The sequence below is a fragment of the Mytilus edulis genome, chromosome 2 (assembly GCF_963676685.1).
Source record: "Mytilus edulis chromosome 2, xbMytEdul2.2, whole genome shotgun sequence".
NCBI classification, from domain to species: Eukaryota; Metazoa; Mollusca; class Bivalvia; order Mytilida; family Mytilidae; genus Mytilus; species Mytilus edulis.
The window spans coordinates 56626081-56646963 of NC_092345.1; the positions used below are offsets into that span (position 1 = coordinate 56626081).

Here is a 20883-nt window from a genome sequence, read left to right on the forward strand (position 1 = left end):
GTATTTAAGGATATTAGAATCTTGAACTTGAAAAGGGGAACATGATTGTGGCTAAATAAAACTCATAGAAGTGGCACATATATTATACTGTAACTATGAAAATAACATTAATAATTAAAATACATTTTACATTATAAGTACTCTTGAATATTTGTCTTTCCCACAGTCATATAGTATAGCTGGTACTATTATACTTATTATGATCAACTATATATAGCCCCAGAGTATAAACGGTTTTCTGCTTTCCCTTATGCATAAGAGGAAAGTAGTGCCCTTTACTGTCAGGCGTCAAACAGTCATTTTCAGATACAGTAAACGTCAAATTGGTTAAAATTTTGCAGTGATTTGTCAGAGGTCTCAAATAATTAATGTTACCGTTATTTTGGAAAACACTTAACGTGATTCACCAAATCAGGGAGTTTTTTGTTGTCTCAAAAAAAGTGTACATTTTATCGTTATGCATCAAAATTTACCGCTAACAGTAAAGTCATTTGGAAAGATTTTGCCATTAGTAGAAAGTGTAACATAAAATATTGTCCTTCATGAAATATTGTCTGTTGGACAAAATTTCATATAGAATACTGTCCACTGACAGTATTTCATTATGATATATATTTTAATTGAATTATTACACAATTAGAAATATTACACAAGCATGCAGCATGCACATTTTTAGATTTATAACGAAATTGTTTTGTATAGTAAGGAATTTATATAAGTACTAATAGTGAGTTTCAAATTTGCATATAGATACATTATAAATGGTTAATTATAGATTACAATCACTTATTTTGTAAATATATACACAGGCACGTGTCGCAGGAAAAAAATCCTATATATACCTTCTCTATCATGAATACATTGGCGTGGAACGTTTGCGCTCTTCCATAGGAAGTTTGCGCTTTTTTAAATAGACATTTGCACTTTTTATAAAAGGACATTTGCTCTTTTTATATAGGACATTTGCGCTTTTTATATAGGACATTTGCGCTTTTTATATAGGACATTTGCGCTTTAACAATAATAACTATTCATGACTTCCCGGCCTCCTATTTCATCCGGGCTTTGGACCCGCAGTTTTGAACTGGCAGAGTCAGTAAAGTCACATTTTTTTCATTTATATTGTTGAAAGTCATTACATAGCACAGTCGTGTTTTAAAGTCATTTCATAGCACATCAATATAGTTATATATAGCTAAATGTAAACATTCTAAAGATAACATGGGGACAAAGTCCCAAATAACAGTAGAAAATCAATTAAAAAAAAAAAATCGAGAAAATTTCCTGAATTTTTCATTCTACTAATGAACTCAATATCGTTAACTTTTTTTTTCAGATCTACTTTCTTTTCCGGTCTTGTTGGTATGAGACTGAATAAAATGTATATTTATCAACAAATATAGGGAGGAATTCAACACCCAATCATATTTAATAATTGTTTGATATGAAAAAATGTTACCTGATAACAGGGTTCCTTTGTTTACATTGAGTATGACATCATTATTTAAATAACGTCACAACTAAATCCCTTACAACAGAACCAATATCCGAAACGTTACGGTATTTCCGTTTCTTTTATCAACATATTTGAATTAAAAAAAAAATTTATACAGACTTCGTCCCCATTCACAGGTAATGCCTGCCTCATATTATATAAAGACAAGTAAAGTCATCACAGATCAGTTTTAGCTTAATATCTGAAGCTCAGGGAATGAACAAAAGCTCTTGTAATCTGTACTGACTGGTATTTCGCCCATATTTCAAATAAATATTCTAGTTTCTTTTTCTCAATTCTTGACTGAGGTTCCTCAGTTCAACAATATAACGAACTTTAATGTAATTAACCGACTGTTGTTCAATGACAGAAAAAAACAACTATCGTGACATACACATTTTTAGCTCACCTGGCCTGAAAGGGCCAAGTGAGCTTTTCCCATCACTTGGCGTCCGGCGGCGTCCACCGTCTGTGGTCCGGCGTCTGTCGTCCGTCTTCGTTAACTTTTACAAAAATCTTTTCCTCTGAAACTACTGGGCCAAATTTAACCAAACTTAGTCACAATCATCATTGGGGTATCTAGTTTAAAAAATGTGTCCAGTGACCCGGCCATCCAACCAAGATAGCCGCCACGGCTAAATATAGAACATAGGGGTAAAATGCAGTTTTTTGGCTTATAACTCTAAAACCAAAACATTTAGAGCAAATCTGACATGGGGTAAAATTGTTTATTAGGTCAAGATCTATCTGCCTTCAATTTTTCAAACAAATCAAACAACCTGTTGTTGGGTTGCTGCCCCTGAATTAGTAATTTTAAGGAATTTTTTCAGTTTTTGGTTATTATCTTGAATATTATTATAGATAGAGATAAACTGTAAACAGCAATAATGTTCAGCAAAGTAAGATCTACAAATCAGTCAACATGACCAAAATTGTCAGTTGACCCATTAAGGTGTTATTGCCCTAAATTTATAGTCAATTTTTAACCATTTTTCAAAAATTTTAGTATTCTTTTAAAAAAATCTTCTCCTCTGAAACTACTGGGTCAAATTTAACCAAACTAGGCCACAATCATCATTTGGGTATCTAGTTTAAAAAATGTGTGGCGTGACCCTGCCAACCAACCAAGATGGCCGCCATGGCTAAAAAAGATACATAGGGGCGAAATGTAGATTTTGGCTTATATCTCCAAAACCAAAGCATTTAGAGCAAATCTGACAGGGGAAAATTAATTATCAGGTGAAGATCTATCTGCCCTGAAATTTTCAGACAAAACAGACAACCTGTTGTTGGGTTGCTGCCCCAGAATTAGTAATTTTAAGGAAATTTTTCAGTTTTTGGTTATTATCTTGAATATTATTATAGATAGAGATAAACTGTAAACAGCAAGAATGTTCAACAAAGTAAGCAGAGGCGGATTTAGAGGGGGGCCCAGGGGGCCTGGGCCCCTCCTTTTTGGGAAAAAAATTGGTTGCTTATATAGGGAATCACTGAAGCGTGACTGGAGCGGGCCCCCTCTTAGGTCAGTCAGTGGGCCCCCACTTATGAAATTTTTTGGATCCGCCACTGGTAAGATCTACAAATAAGTCAACATGCCCAAAATTGTCAGTTTATCCCTTAAGGAATTATTGCCCTTTATAGTCATATTTTAACAATTTTCATAAATTTAAAAAATAAATTTGGTTGCTTATAGAGTGGGGTGCTCATTTTCGCCGGGGACACAATTTCGCCGTTTAAGCATTTTGAGGTGTAAAAACTTCAAAGGATGGCTGAAAAGGAAGAAATGTACCCGTAAATTCCCGTAAATTATATTTTTATAACAAATATGATATTTTTTTAAACTGAGACAAAATTGCGGCTCCTACCGAAAATGACCGAAAAACGGACAACGATTTTCGGACAATTTCCTGAATAAAAAATTTCTAAGTAAATATTTGACTGAATGCCCTAATTTTGAATTCTTTATACCTTTGAAATGTCTGCTATTCATCTATAATGCAATTGATTTGATAAAAGCTGCGGTTATTTGGTTTTAAATAGATGTGTAAAAACGGCGAATATGTGTGTTGACAAAACATCCGGAAATTTCAAACACCCTTTAATCTTACTTTTCAGATGATTTTCTTAAAACAAACCGGTTTTCAAGCTTAAGTATATTTTGCATTTGAAATTATCTTCATATAGAAATATCAGTATACTTCAAAAGCATTTAGACCTGAACTTAAACTGTAGAAAACATGGAAAGATGTGGCGAAAATGAGCATCCCACTCTATAGGAATCACTGAAGCGTGACGAAATCAGGCCCCCTCTTAGGCAGCCAGTGGGCCCCCACTTATGAAAATTCCTGGATCTGCCACTGGACAAGGACAATATTTCATGATACATGGTTATGAAATATTGTCTTGTGGTACAATATTTCATTATAAAAAATAGGACAATAATTTGCTTTACAAGGTACCCCCATTATGACCCACATATAAAAAATAGAAAATAGGTGTGAAATGAATACAAAAGATTAGAGAAAAGTTATCGTACAAAGACCCCCCCCCCCCCCTACAAAAGGGAAAGGCATAAAATTATGTATGACCCCCATTGAGACCCTCATGATACTTTCAAGAATGTAAAAATAAATTTGTATTTCCCGCTTTTAAAAGTTCTTCAAACTAAAACATTCAAATAATCTTGATCACCCAAGCGTCTGAATGGTTTAAACCCCCAGGCACATGGAACTGTTTTGAAATTTTATACGATCATGACGATGTTATGAGCCACATTTTGACGAAGTTTTTTTCATAGTTTCGTATGTTTCAGTGTAATTTTGTAATTTGTATTGTTTCTTAGACCAGAAATCGACGACAAGTTAATCTAATTACCACAGGTAAATCGTGCACAGGTGAGTTGAAAAAGGTAAACAGGTAAATATCAGAAAATATCGCGCTTCCGTAAAATGTCAACAGGTTGACTCACAAACAATGATTATTTGTTGCATAACGAGATTTATCAGGGTTATTGAATAGAGGTGAGACAAATATTTTTAATTCATTTGTGTCACTGTCAAGCTAAATTCCGAAATTCAATTTAACCACTAGCTAAAACTGCTGAAATTTGCTGAAATCAGAAATCCCTATGAAATAAATCAGCATGAATCAGTATTTAAAATACTTGATCATGGGCTTTTCATGGCATGACACAGAAATTAAAATTTTGTTTGTCAATATAAATATATTTTTTTTACAGGGACTTCATTTGTAACCCAAAAAGAGTGAGTGGGGGAGAGATCTTTAAAATATTGGGGCATGAAGGGGGTGTCCAACTTTTTGAAACTTAAGAAAGAGGGGGGCATGGAAAAAAATTTGATGACCAACATATAAACAATTAAGAACATATTGTTAAAATGTGACCTGAAAAGATCCTCAATTGGCACGCCTTTGACGTACATCATTTACCAGAACGAAGGTGCAACTGTATCCCTGCTCTATTTAAAGTTTCCAGCACTTTTAAAATCGTCATTCCGTAAGCACGGTAAGGTAGTATAGAGTTAATTCATGTTCCGTAATTAAGGATTTTTAGATTTTAATTTCCCAAATATTTTGTGCAGTTTAAAATTAATCTTTATTACCAATTTGCTCAACGTGTGTTGGAAATGACAATGCATAAATATTTGTCACATGGTGATGAAAATCACATGACAGATTCATCTTTTAAAAAACCCTATCCAGGAACTGGCCTACATGTATGTAATTTGAGGTAAAAATAATGGCTTTTATATTCATCACAGCTCCAAAATTTTGAATTGGTTTTGTTTGTTTTTTAATTCGGTCGGGGAATTTATTTTGACCAAGGAGTTTCTGCATGAGCAGTATACATGATTAACAAATTCATAGAAAGTTGTACAATTTTTAATGAAAATGATTTTTTGTAGAGAGAATTAGAATGATCCCATATAGCCTGGTGATACTACTGGTAACCACTGTCTTATCCCAAGATCCTAGATATAGTAAGTAAAATTTCCATAAAGCATACATGTTTTTTGAGTCGCAACTTCTGGAACGACAAAATTGCATAAATTGATTTTTGTTTCTTTATTCAATTGTACAAATGTATACTTGTTAAAAAATGTGGTATTCATTTATGTTTGTACTTCCTTAATATATATATGTAAAATCCTGTATTTACCCAGGGATCTCCATGGATGAAAATTGAACCATGGAGAAACTTTCACCATTATAAACCGTGTCTACGCTGTAAAGTGTAGCGCAATCGGAAGTATTTTATCCCTCCATACAAGGAATGGTGAACATGCTAATTCATTGCTTATTTAAATTATTTATTTGAATTTTCATTATAGAATTAGAAGTATCAATATTTTCATTTTAATATTGCCGTTTTTAACCATTCAAATGCCAAGTCTTCATGGTCCCCCCTTAGTCGAGAATGACCAAATGCTGTCATGAAGGTCCCCATGTAGATTTCTTGTATTTTTGGTAATTGTTATGGGGGTTAAAAATCATCTGATGTGGAGCTTATTTTTCATGGACACTGTCAAATTCAGAGCCCATTACCGGTATGGCTGATTTGCAGCAACAACAAAACGATTCGTACGGGTTATGTAAAAGTTTAAAGAGATTTGTAAAGCAAACAAATGAAAAGGTTTTGAATGACTTTATCTGACAAATTGATGCTGTGCAACATGCATCTTTCGAGTCTGAATAGAAACCGGAAACGCGGATGTATCAATTTGATTGTAATATACGAAATGAATTCGGAATTTAGATACGATATTTCTTTACAGGAAATATTTAAGTTTTTACTTTTAAACTTTTAAAGTTATTCTAAATTATCGTTACAGCAGTACTCAAGTTATTTGCGATGAAATAATATTTACTGTTTTGCGTCTTATTTTGTACTTCTTAAAAAAGGGGGATGCTGATTGCGTAAGTCAAAATAAAGCATGTGTTTGACTTGTTAAACTGTTTTCTTTGTAACTGGATTATTAATTTAATCTAAATTATCATAATCATTTGCTGAAACTTAGTTGATTACTTCGACAAATGGATCGTCTAGTATTCTAGTATTCAGATAGTATTCTCCTGTCTGGTTTGTTGATCTACCTGTACAAGCTCCGGTACAAGTGATTAGCGATCTTAATCCGGATATCCCTCAGGCGTTAGAACTGTATTGGATTATAACATAAAAAGCCTAAGGGTTATGCAATTACATGCATTTGTTTATATTGATAAAAAAATGGCATCGGGGTACAAAAAACGATGAAGTTTTGAACGATGGCGGAAGACAATTTAACGATGGCGCAAGACATTTGAACGATGGCGGGGTGCAATCGTTAAACAGGCCATGGAGATCCCTGATTTACCTACATGTAACACAATATATTTTAATGCTGCACTTAAATGTATACAACTAAATAAACATCCAGAATTGTTAAAGATACTTTTGTTATTTAAAGGAAGTAATGGCAATTGGAAATGATAAAAAAACGAAAAAATATAACTGCTGGTTTAATTTGTGACAAACTATATATATACATTTACAATGTACTCAGCCATTTTACAATACATACCTATATTTCAATTTTAGATTGTCCAAGTGATTGGATTAGCACTGATAACACATGTTACAAGTTTGTTTTTGCACCTAAACTGACCTATGAAAAAGCAAGGAAGTCATGTGCTGTAAGTTTAAATAGATAACTTTTTGACTTAAGTTATTTCTAATTTATCATATAAAAAAGAAGATGTGGTATGATTGCCAAACTCTTCACAAGAAACCAAAATAACACAGAAATTAACAACTTTAGGTCACTGTACGTCCTTCAACTATAAGCAAAGCCCATACCACATAGTCAGCTATAAAAGGCCCAGAAAAATTCAAACGAGAAAACTAACGGCCTAATTTATGTACATGTATGTTTACATCAAATATCAGTTGAAAGTTACTTCACTTGAAGGCAAAACAAGATGACTGAGTACGTTATTTCTCTTTTCCAAACAAACATTGAACACCAAATCATAAGCATTGATGCTTTTTGTGTAGCATTCAAAACTTATAATAATCAGCGGCTTTAAGGACCACCTCTAATTAGTCATCTGTTCTATCAATCTTTCAAAGTATATAACTAAAAGATGCATTGTACTTTAAAATTATGAAAAGATGTCAGAATCAGGCCACTGCTGGCTGCTGCTGATCTTTGATCTTGATCTGTGTTGCAGCGTTCACCAGTGATTCTTCTGAAAAATATCGAGAAAATGGTTAATACTACTGATATAGGCAAACACTGATAGAATGATAGACTAAGATATAGGCAAACATCTGGAACTAATGTAATAATTCAGATGAAGTTGAAGGGAACTTTACGTCTGTCTGTCTGTTTGTCTGATCAGTTTTCCTCATTTCATTTCTTTGTGCTTAAAAATAGTGATTTAATATTTAGTGTAATGTTTAAACATGACAAGTTACAGATCAATTTGAGTTTTATTCTAATCTGATGATTTTTTTGGAGAGTTATGGTCCTTGGACTTAAATTTCACTTAAATAACTGTATACATCTATTTTAAAAATATTTTTATTTTGCAGGATATGTTTGCTTCACTGATAAGTATCACAGATTTAACAGAACACAATTTTGTTGAGAATTATCTAATCAATCATGATTTTTATAGGTATGTTAATCAAAAATTTGTAAAAAAATTGGTTTATCTAGTTTGCAGAAGTCTTAGAAAGTTCAGTTTTATTTATAAACTTGCACCACAGCATTGTTTGAACTCATAAATTACCTAGATTTGTCTAGCAGTCAGAGTTGAAGACTTCTGCAACATGTTTTTCACTATTTCAGTTTTATCAGATATTATTTATAATTATATTTTTTTAGTTTGATATTTTAGAGTTGTACTGTGTAAGTGGTTTTTTTTTGTAATTTATTTTTATTTCATCTGAAAATACACCAAGTATATATTGTGATACATAATTATATAATTAATTCATAATACATATAATGATATTAAATTTTTCAATAACAGTCTGAAATTAAAAAGTTAGTTATGCTAATTGTTCTAAATTTTCTACTGGATCATACACATCCTTTATCACTCTGGATTAGAATACCTGAATATGCTGATAAGGTTAATGATTGCATCAGCCCTCTCCCATAGCCACATGCATCACTGCCTATATACTGTGTAAGTGTTGTTCAGGCCTTTTGGTCATAAAATTGGAGTACATTATTTGTGCATGAAACATTAAACCCAGTATTTAAGGTGCTAGATTTCCAAATCTGAGTATGATAGTCCTGTTGGTATGGTTGTACATTTGTAATTTTTGGAGTCTTTTATGGGTTGCTGTTAGATGTAAGCCAAGGCTTTGTTTGAAAGGCTGTAAATTTGACCTTTTGAACTTTAAAGTTTAACAAATTGTGACTTGGCTGGAGAGTTGTCTCATTGGCACTCATACCACATCTTATATCTATATATGATAATTGTTCTCCAAATATTTCTGTATGGAATCAAACAATTTGGTTTGAAGATAAATATTCAGGAGTCAGTTTCACAAAAAAACTTACAATTAAGATTGATCATAAGTCATGAACAATTCAGTATACTTACAATCAATCTTAGTCGTAAGTATTTTTGTGAATTGACTCCAGTTGTACAATGAAAATGATTTTTCATCGGAAGTAAATAGGGCCATTTTCTTTTATTGGATTTCAAATTTTGATTTGGGTTCTAAAAAAAGTAGACAGAAGTCCCATGCCATTTCTTCTATTATAACCTACATTTTTCTGACATTATTTGTCTAAAACTACTCTTAACACTAGCAAGTAAACTTCATAGAGTTTTTTTATATTCAACATTAGACAATGAAAAAATTCTGTAAAAGCTATAAAAGGTCCAGAAATAACAAAATTAAAACAATTCAAGAGATAATCAAAAACCAACACCCTGATTTATGAGAGGGGGGAACAAATATGACAGCCAGCAACCAACAACAACGACTGAATTTCAGGCTCCTAACTTGAGACTATAATTAGTTCAAGACAGTTTCATTCTTGAATAAGGTTAGCAATCTTGTTTTGTCTTACAATTGCATAAATTTTGTTTAAAACAATCACTCTTGCTCATATTCTTTATTTAATATGCATTTTAGAAATAGTTGGTATACAAGAGGAATACAGGACTTTACAGGTTCAAAAAGCTGGTACTGGGATGGAGAGACAACACCTATACCCTACACTCAACAGTACTGGTTACCTAATGCTCAAAAGACTCCTGGTGTTATCATTGTATACAGTTATTTAAGTAAGTTCAAACATCGTTGTTAATATAACGGAATTTGATGACACTGTTGTAAAAGTTAGAGGTTAGGGCTATAAAACCAGGTTTAATCCACCATTTTCTACACTTGAAAATGCCTGTACCAAGTCAGGAATATGACAGTTGTTGTCCATTAGTTTGATGTGTTTTGTCATTTGATTTTGTCATGTGATTAGGGACTCTCCTGATTAAACTTTCCTGAGTTCAGTATTTTTGTGATTTTACTTTTTACTTGTCTTCTGTTTAGGGAGTTCTAACTTCATAGGAGTCAAGACTTAGTAATGCTTCATTGATTTTAATTTAGAAGGTGACTTTTATGGAATAACTTTCTGGATTTTTCCGCTACCATGTAAGCATTAAGAGTTCATTTAAAGGAACAAAGGGTGTTTTTCAGGAGTCTTCAGTCATAAACTTTTATAATTTTATTTCTTGTTGATTTAAGATTGTTCATTTTTAACCGGATTCTTGTGACAAAAATGTCGGTTATTGATTTGGGGATGTACGTCGGGCGGGCGGCAACCAAATGTTGTCCGTGCATTTACTTATGAACCGTTCAACCAAAACTTTTAAATTTTGATATGTTCTTACTGACAACATAATGAAGGTCAAGTTTAATAATGACGATTTTGACTTTTACCGTTCAGGAGTTATGGTTCTTGAAAGATTGAAAAATGGCATTTCCAGTGGTGTCCGTTCATTTACACATGAACTGTTCAACCAAAGCTTCCCAAATTTTAATATGTTGTTACTGATGACAAAATGGAGGTCAAGTTCAATAATGACGATTCTGACTTTTACCGTTCAGGAGTTATGGTTCTTGAAAGATTGAAAACTGGCTTTTCCAGTCATGTCCGTGCATTATACTCATGAACTGGTCAACCAAAGCTTTTCAAATTTTAATATGTTGTTACTGATGACAAAATGGAGGTCAAGTTCAATAATGTCGATTTTGGCGTTTATCATTCATCAGTTATGGTTCTTGAAAGATAAAAAAATGGCGTTTCCATTCATGTTGTTGCATTTACTCATGAACCATTCAACCTAAGCTTTTCAAATTTTAATATGTTGATACTAATGACAAAATGGATGTCAAATTTGATATTGACGATTTTCACTTTCAATGTTCATCAGTTATGGTTCTTGTGATATTGGCAGGACACAAATAAATGTTAATAAATCCGGTTTGCTGTCATTGTGACAGCCTCTTGTTCTGGATAATTTATTGATAAACTTCGGTGAATCATAAGATGCTAAATGCAGTAACATGTGAATATCAAGAAAACACCAACTTCTCATTTCAAATTGTAGTTATTTGAAGAAAAAAAACATTTATATTTTTTATTTATGAGTAATTTCTAAATCTGCTTTCACTGCTCTCCTTAGTCTAAGTCATATTGTCTTACAGAGGGAATTGGAATTAACTCAGGAGGGCTGCTTATGTTTCTGAATTTTTTCATAAAATTGTAATTCTCTTGTATTATCCATATAGTTTCATTTAAAACTTTGTCTGCTTATATGTACTTTTTTTTTCATAACTTTAGTACATATAGCTTAAAAACTAATTTTCAAAATCATGTAAAATCATTGTTATTTTTTCATAGTTTTTGAAAGAAAAAAGGTACTTATTTTAAATGTATAAAAATCTAATTTCTCGCCAAATTTTCACTTGCTTACATCTCAAAAACAAGAAAACAAGGACACTAACCTATCAATTTTTTCTACTTTTTCTATTATTTATATATCATCAATTTATAACATTTATTTAAAAGCTTGTTTTTTGCTAATAGTGCACGAATATATTTTAGTCAGATAGTGTCAGACCTTTCATAGATTTCCAATTTTCTATTTGACATTGAAATTTTATTCAAGTTGAAACATTTTTTGTTGTTCTAGTTATTTGATTTAAAAAATATGTATAAAGAATTGAATGAATAAATTGTTTTCAATTGTTTCAGCAAGTAAATATGGTTGGAGTTTAGCTGGAAAGAACAAAGTATTACCATACATTTGTGAAATACCAAGAACCTTTGCTTATAGATTGACTATGGAAAGGCGAACTTTTGGTGAGTTTGAAGCAAATGTTAAAAATATTAAGTATGTTAATAGACAGATTAGAAAAGACTTTTGAAAAATTGTAGCAAGCTATTGTAACTTTGATTTTGCATTTGCATTTAATTGTTCACCTGTTTGAGTTTGAGTCTTTTTGTTAGATGAGGATAATTACTAGTTGATCATCAAAATGACTTATTGCACACATCATCCTTTAGTATTTATTAAATCCCAGATTAACTGGGATGAACTTTATTTCTATGTTAGATAAAGCCCCATAAAATTATTTGTTGGTCTTAAAAAATATGACAGGGTAAATAGAAAAGAGAAAAGGGCTAAATATGATGAAAATTTTCTGATAAATGATAATTCTATAACTCAAAGGCATTGAAAGTATACTGTAAATTCAAGAGACATTAAATTTTTGGCAAATGTGAAGTTATATAAATCAAGTTTTTATGCTCCACCTACGATAGTAGAGGGGCATTATGTTTTCTGGTCTGTGCGTCCTTCCGTCTGTTCGTCCATCCGTTCGTCCCACTTCAGGTTGAAGTTTTTGGTCAAGGTAGTTTTTGATGAAGTTGAAATCCAATCAACTTGAAACTTAGAACACATGTTCCTTATGATATGATCTTTCTTATTTTAAAACAAAATTAAACTTTTGACCCCATTTTCATGGTCCACTGAACATAGAAATTAAAAGTGCGAGTTTCAGGTTAAAGTTTTTGGTCAAGGTAGTTTTTGATGAAGCTGTAGTCCAATCAACTTGAAACTTAGAACACATGTTCCTTATGATATGATCTTTCTTATTTTAAAACAAAATTAAACTTTTGACCCCATTTTCATGGTCCACTGAACATAGAAATAAAAAGTGTGAGTTTCAGGTTAAAGTTTTTGATCAAGGTAGTTTTTGATGAAGCTGAAGTCCAATCAACTTGAAACTTAGTACACATGTTCCCTTTTGGTTGATCTTTTTACTTTTAAGGCCAAATTAGATTGTTTACCCAATTTCATGGTCCATTGAACATGGAAAATAATAATGCGAGTGGGGCATCTGTGTACTTTGGACACATTCTTGTTTTAATCTTGAATATATGCTCTGTTGCTCAAATGGTTAAAACATTAATTTAAGTTATCAATAACATGTTAGATTGAAATTGTATTTTCATATTAATGTTTCTTTCCATGCTTTGAGACCCATAAGTAATTTTGACCTAACTTAACCACTGGACAGTAGGTATTTCTATAATGCTGTCATGTAATATCACATGTAATAATATAACTTTTTTTGTAGAATATGGTGTAGCATATCAAAATCTGACCAATGTAAAAAGAGGACCAATTTTTCAAGCACAGCCTAAAGGTGTGATGGTAGTATCTCGTACTCCAATTGCTCATATAGAGTGCCGTGCCATGTGTAATCCTGCTTGTCAATATAAATGGTACAGAGGATTTAACTTTGCAGAAGAGGTAAGATAAAGCCAAGAACTGTTTAGTGTCTTTAAAATATCTGCTGTATTTGTACGAGGCTAAGGAACAGATAAATTTCAAGCTTCAACAAGCAATTACTTCTTCTGTTTCCTGCCTCATACAAATACAGCTGTTATTTTAAGACACTAAACAGTTATTGTCTTTATCCTGTTATTGAATATTTAAATTTTTGTACCGTCTCAATTGTTGAATTTGTTTATGAAGAAATCTGCATGACCTAAACAGGGACCGCAATGGGAACCCTAAATTGAACTGTGAACTAAATAGTCATTGACATAACCGCTGGCTAGCAACAGAAGCAGGATACCAGGGGACTATATATGTCTAGTATATGTTTATCACTTCCTGTTATCTGTACACCTGTATAAGTATAGTAGAAAGGTTGATTGCAGGATAAAATGATTGTATTATAACCTGAAGGCACAACATTTTAGTAAGAAGAAAAGTATTGCAATTTAGTTACTGATGGAAATAAATACAATTTCTGACAAAATACTATGGAAATGTCAGATTCTTAATTACTTTTCATATTCAATAAGGTGTGCATTTCAAACCATCTTTGAGATTTCAACAGCATCTTTTTTTCATGGATTTGAAAAGACAAAGTATTACATATATTATGAGACTTTAATGGAAAAAATAGCTAGATTTGCCATTTCTGCACTCTTATTCAAGTTTGTCTCAACTAAAGGAGTAAGTTCGGTAAGGGCCATATTTGGCCCCAATTATAAAGTTCATAGTTACAAGACAATAAATGCTTTAAGTTGCCTTAAAGACATGTGAGAAAGTTAAACAGAACTGTTTTTGTCAAAGTTTAATTCTAACACGTTGATTTTTACATCCCAAAAAGGTCAAGATAAGGGATTTTTGTGAAATTTGACAAAATCAGCTGGATTTCAACCAAATAAAGGACCAGGAAACATAGAGCGCAGGCGTCGACAAGCTTAATATTCAAATAAGACATGTGAAATGTCTTCACAAACATTATTTTAAAAGATCTTTGTTGTCGACGTATGCGCTCTATGTTTCCTGTCCAATAATCTATGGAAATTTACCCATTTTCATTGATTTTTTCGTAAAAAATCAATATGAGTACAACTTGTGACGTCATAATGAAACGCAGAAACGTGAAATTTTCAATAAAATGGCTTATATCCTATCTAGTCAATGTATTAGCTAAAATTTATTGTGATATTGTTAAACAAATCTGAATTTGAAATTTACGCTAAAAAAGGGGGCCATTTTAGGACCTTATCGAACATACTCCTTTTATACACAATGCTTAATATTACCCGCCACAATCATGATCTAATTTTTGTGGCATCAATTACATGAATTTACAGTTATTGTCCTTTTTGTAGTTAGATTATGGTCCTTTTTGTAATTAGATTTGAATGATGTCCCTTTTAATGTTTTCAAGTTATGTCCCTTTTCAACACAAAATAAACCAAATTTAAAACCCAAGTGACAATTTCTGATTTTACAGTGCAAGGGTAGTTAAAATTTTGATTTCTTTGATTGAAGGTGACAGTTAAAACAGACAATAGATACACAATGACCAATGGAAAGCTATCAATACAGGATCCTGTTGAGGAAAAGGATGCATATACTTACCAGTGTCAAGTTTCTAATAACATAGGAACAGTCATTAGTAACCCAGTCCAATTGGCTTTTGGAAGTAAGTTTTAGAATGTTCATTAAGGTTTCCAGAAATTTAATGAAATGATCATATTTTATTTAGGTATATAAATGTACATTGTGTACACACTAGAGAAATAACATAACCTATATTTTTACAAATATTTTTTTTTAATGTTTCTGGATGTTTAATTGAATTTAAATTTTAACAGATATCTTAACATTTATTGGCAACATCTTATAGAGCGATCAGTAGGCAGTCTTCACGATGGACTATAAAAACTTCAGGCCCGGAGGTCAATTTTTGAAAATTTTTAGTTAGATTCTGTTGGCCTGTAGATATGATTTTTAAAGGCACGAGAGCAATTTTACTAGCCTGGGCTGTCTGGGCTGCCACTCAGCTTGAAGACTGAGTAGGCCAGTATTCCACTAAACAGACTATAGGTTTGACACACTGGGTTGGGTTAAAATCCAGATCAAGAATGAAAAGATATAAAAACTTTTATATGTATAAGTGGGGGAATGTAGTATGTAATGAATCATATTACACTGTATAAGTGGGAAAATGTAGTATGTAATGAATCATATTACACTGTATAAGTGGGAAAATGTAGTATGTAATGAATCATATTACACTGTATAAGTGGGAAAATGTAGTATGTAATGAATCATATTACACTGTATAAGTGGGAAAATGTAGTATGTAATGAATCATATTACACTGTATAAGTGGGAAAATGTAGTATGTAATGAATCATATTACATTGTATAAGGGGGGGATGTAGTATGTAATGAATCATATTACATTGTATAAGGGGGGAATGTAGTATGTAATGAATCATATTACATTGTATAAGGGGGGGAATGTAGTATGTAATGAATCATATTACACTGTATAAGTGGGGAAATGCAAAAAGCAATATCATGGAAATAACTTTCTTACATTTTGCTGCAAGTTTGTTTCGATTTTTTTTGGTACAAAATGAATTTTGAAGGACAACCTAAATTGGAAAAATTAATCTTTATTCAATAATCTAGCTATTAACCAGGACTAAAGAGATATATTGCCTTCTCCTGGGGAGCATAATTCTCTTACTAACCATTTGTATTTGTACAAAACCTAAATGTACCTTTTTATACTTCATAGCTCTTGGAGAATTTTCCAATGTACAAGATGCACCAGTATATACAAATGCATATAATGGAGTTGCATTACACTGTAGCGCTATCAAAGCTGATCCAGGTAACATTAATAGTATTTATAAGTGAAATACAATTACTGAAATTACATTGAATGTTCAAATTATTATAAGTCTATGTTAGATTAGAGTAAAATATGTTTGTCAATCACAATGAATCATAGCTTTTAAAACAATACAAAAAGGAATTATGTCTTTTTGCTCAAAACATTATGTATAAGCATTCTTTTCATGACTCAGGATATACCGGTAGCCAAAACTTTGAAACAGATCAATTAACACTGATTTTTAGAACTAGAAACTGAAAGCACATGCTTCAATATAAAAAAGATTGTTTAATATCATTATGTATTTTTGCCTATGCATTGTTTCGCATTTACCTCTTTCTAGTCCACTTTGTAGTGCTATGATTACATGATTGTCAAATTAACTGAATGTAGTTCAATCAGAAAAGATTTAACTTATTTGTGACAAATTTTTTTCACATGATCTTTTCGACTCACAAAAGTCTTGAAAAAGAATAACTTGTGAAATTGTAGGTTAAAACCAATTATGATAACTTTAAATATAGACTATATTTGGGACCATATAAGGCCATTTATAATTTGTTTTATGAAATGCATCAAAAAAACAAATAAATCATAAATAATTATCATAACAGAGACACTACAATGCTACAGATTTACCAGGCGTTGGTTCACTTTGTTTGTAATTTATAATTATAAAAATTGATCATTATGCGCAATTAAAGATACTATCTATCTTTTATATCGTTTCATGGAAATGGAGAATAAAACATGATGGATATTTGTATTAATTAGACAGCATCTGTTTATTACTTACAGCTGCAACTTACATGTGGCTAAGAGGAAGTCCACCAAGGGAGATAATTACTGAAACAACACCATATATCTTCATGTCTGCCAATGGTAGATTGTATTTCTCAGAGGTGACATTGATTGATACTTCAGACTATTACTGCCAGGTGTCATTGACCAGTTTGACGACCTCTTCTCTAGGAAACTCTCAAGCCCCTAGTAGAGTCAGCAGAGTTATCAAATTGGTTGTTATGCAAAAAGGTAAAAATTAATTTCTTTGTTATGACTACTGTTTTTAATTGTATAATCAAAATCTGGAAGACAAATAAACAATTTTTAAAAAATGATAAATAACCTGGTATGTTTAACGCAGCCACATTTTTGCGCCTGTCCAAAGTCAGGAGCCTCTGGCCTTTGTGAGTCTTGTATTATTTTTAGCTCACCTGGCCCACAGGGCCAAGTGAGATTTTCTCATCAATTGGCGTCCGTAGTCCATTGTTAACTTTTACAAAAATCTTCTCCTCTGAAACTACAGGGCCATATTTAACCAAACTTGGCCAAAATCATCATTGGGGTATCTAGTTTAAAAATGTGTGTGGTAACCCAGCCAACCAACCAAGATGGCCGCCATGGCTTAAAATAGAACATAGGGGTAAAATGGAAACTGAAACCAAAGCATTTAGATCAAATCTGACTAAGTTAAATTGTTTATCATGTTAAGAATGTGGCCGGGTCACAGCCAACCGACCAAGATGGCCGCCATGGCTAAAAATAGAACATATGGTAAAATGGAGACTTTGGCTTATAACTCTGAAACCAAAGCATTTAGACCAAATCTGACATGGGGTAGAATTGTTTATAAAGTGCAGATCTATCTGCTCTGAAATTTTCAGATGAATCAGACAACCGGTTGTTGGGTTGTTGCCCTTAATCGGTAATTTTTAAAACAATTTTGTCGTTTTTGGTTATTATCTTGAATGCTATTATAGATAGAGATAAACTGTAAACAGCAATAATGTTCAGCAAATTAAGATCTTCATATAAGTCAACATGACCAAAATGGTCAGTTGACCCCTTAAGGAGTTATTGCCCTTTATAGTCCTTTATAGTCATTTTTTACCAATTTTTTTTTTAATTTTTGTAATCTTTTACAAAAATCTCCTCTGAAACTACAGGGCCAGATTTAACCAAACTTGGCCAGAATCATCATTAGGGTATCTAGTTTAAAAATGTGTGTGGTAACCAAGCCAACCAACCAAGATGGCCGCCATGGCTAAAAATAGAACATAGGGGTAAAATGGAAACTCTGAAACCAAAGCATTTTGAGCAAATCTGACTAAGTTAAATTGTTTATCAGGTTAAGATCTATCTGCCCTCAAATTGTCAAGATGAATTTGACAACCAGTTGTTGAGTTGCTGCCCACCAATTGGTAATTTTTAAAAACAATTTGCCGTTTTTGGTTATTATCTTGAATACTATTATAGATAGAGATAAACTGTAAACAGCAATAATGTTCAGCAAAGTATAATCTACAAATAAGTCAACTTGCCAAAATGGTCAGTTGACCCCTTAAGGAGTTATTGCCCTTTATAGTCAATTTTTAACAAGTTTCATTAATTTGGTAAATTTTTGTAAATTTTTACCAAATAATTTCCTCTGTTACTAAGTGCAAAGTTAATTATCAATTCAATTGTAAGTAGCAAGAACGTTCAGTAAAGTAAGAACTTCAAACACATCACCATCACCAAAACACAATTTTGTCATGAATCCATCTGTTTCCTTTGTTTAATATGCACATAGACCAAGGTTAGTGACACAGGCTCTTTAGAGCCTCTAGTTAATTTTAGTTTCTTGTGTACAAATTGGAGTTTAGTATGGTGTTCATTATCACTGAACAATTATATATTTTTGTTTTGGGCCAGCTGAAGGACGCCTCTGGGTGTGGGAATTTCTTGCTGCATTGAAGACCTGTTGGTGACCTTCTGCTTTTGTTTGTTCTATGGTCGGGTTGTTGTCTCTTTGACATATTCCCCATTTCCATTCTCAATTTTATTGGTGTTCATTTTGTTACTGGTACTAATGACATGTATCATTGTTATTTGATCTTCCAGATTTAATGCCTCCTTCACAGTGGAGGTAGAATCAAGTTCAACCTTTGTCCATCTGTATGTCCGTTCTTTAACTTTGCCTCAACTAAATGTTATAAAAATTATACACATTGCTAATTACCACCAAACACAGATACATTTCAAATGTAAGTGGTGTTACTTTGATTGTTATTAGAGTTATGTCCCTTTATAAATGGAAAAATTTACCATTTCTGGCTCTACTAAATTTTATCAAACTTATACACAATGCTTATTATTACCCACCACAATCAAGATTGAATTTCTGTGGCATCACTTTCGTGAAATCTACAGTTATGGTCCTTTGTAATAAGATTTGAATCATGTCCCTTTCAATGTTCTCAAGTTATGTCCCTTTTTTTAAACAGATATATGCTAAATTTGATGTTTCCGCTCTATTTCATTAGTTTGACTCAACCAAATGTTATAAAATAATTTCACAAAGCTTATTATTTTCAAACACAGATTGAATTTGGGTGGCATCACTTTCTCTGTTCTGTAGTTATGTTCCTTCGTTAATTGGTTTTTTTTTATTCTTCATTCAAGTTTTCCATGTTGCTTGAAATGAAAGAATCAATTTTAAAGGAGCTTAACACTGATTAAGATTCTTACATTAATGATTACAGATTTTCCTATAGATCCTGTTTGTCTTATTGTGTTGCATTATATGTAGGTTTGGCATATTTATGGGCAATAATTCACTCTTTTTTTCAGCTCCTATGACCAACTGGGGACCACAAATAATGGATGATTTTATATATGTGTCACCAGAACGTCCATTGAAAGGATTCAATGTCAGGATGGAATGTTTTGCTTATGGATCGTAAGTATAATTATACTCCTATCCAAAAGGAGGAAAGGTATACTAGTAAATGTCTGTCCAAGTTTCAAAGTAACCAATTGAAACACTTTGAATATTCAGAGCTGTTCAATATTTGTCATTTAAAAAATCCAGTGTATGCCAGAGACTGAAGACCACATGTCAACTTCATTGTAAATGTTCTATGGTCTTTGGTTCTTTAATACGTACATACATACATACATGTGTTACACTGTATCTTTGATTTTCTAAACCAAGATCATTCAGGACAGTTTGATACAGCCTTTCAAAAAGTGTTTTTGTATTTGACTCATTGCCTGAGACACAATATATTGTAAAAAACATAATATCATACAGTTTAAATAGAAATATACTGAAACTCAACAAAACTTATAGCAAACTTTACCAAACTTTACAAACATTTACTAAAACATTATCTTTACTTTTGTCGCGATGTTTTGAATTATTTAAGAACCTTGATTTATAAAAACATTACAAACATTTGGTAAAACATTTATATCTTTAATTTTATGTATGTTTCAGGGCTGTGAATTATTTAGGAACCTGGAGATATCAATGGGCAAGACCTGGAGGCAAAATACCTGCAAATGCTAGATTTAGTGACTTTAATCGTGTCATGACAATTGAGAACTCTCAACCAGAAGATGAAGGAAATTATGTGTGTATGGTGTCCAGAGGCACAACATCCAGTGATGAAAGAAATTTGTATCTTCGTCTTTATGGTATATTTTATTTCTGGTTTTAGGTCATTGCAAGCTAAATACTACTTTTTTTTTTAACTGAAACAAAAAATTAGAGAGAACTGATACCGTTTGTTTTTCAAACAGATATTTGATTATTTAAACAAATGGTATTTTGCTTTAATGGATAATTAGTAAAATTTAATAAGCTTTCCTAAAT

General features: G+C 32.1%; 1 protein-coding gene across 2 annotated transcripts in view; it reads left to right on the top strand.

The window, feature by feature from the left end:
• Positions 1-4251: 4251 nt before the first annotated feature.
• The window catches only part of LOC139510286 (contactin-like), a 40778-nt gene continuing 24146 nt past the window's right edge, over positions 4252-20883 (top strand). Inside the window, exons 1-12 of one of the 2 annotated variants that reach the window (XM_071296783.1) lie at positions 4252-4389; positions 5419-5493; positions 7092-7186; positions 8088-8173; positions 9654-9805; positions 11776-11883; positions 13164-13339; positions 14885-15038; positions 16146-16241; positions 17043-17276; positions 19857-19965; positions 20506-20705. In XM_071296783.1, the coding sequence (XP_071152884.1) occupies positions 5430-5493; positions 7092-7186; positions 8088-8173; positions 9654-9805; positions 11776-11883; positions 13164-13339; positions 14885-15038; positions 16146-16241; positions 17043-17276; positions 19857-19965; positions 20506-20705 (1474 nt within the window). In that variant the 5' untranslated portion in view covers positions 4252-4389; positions 5419-5429. The remainder of the gene's footprint in view (positions 4390-5418; positions 5494-7091; positions 7187-8087; positions 8174-9653; positions 9806-11775; positions 11884-13163; positions 13340-14884; positions 15039-16145; positions 16242-17042; positions 17277-19856; positions 19966-20505; positions 20706-20883) is intronic. The other variant, XM_071296784.1, reaches the window with a different exon arrangement.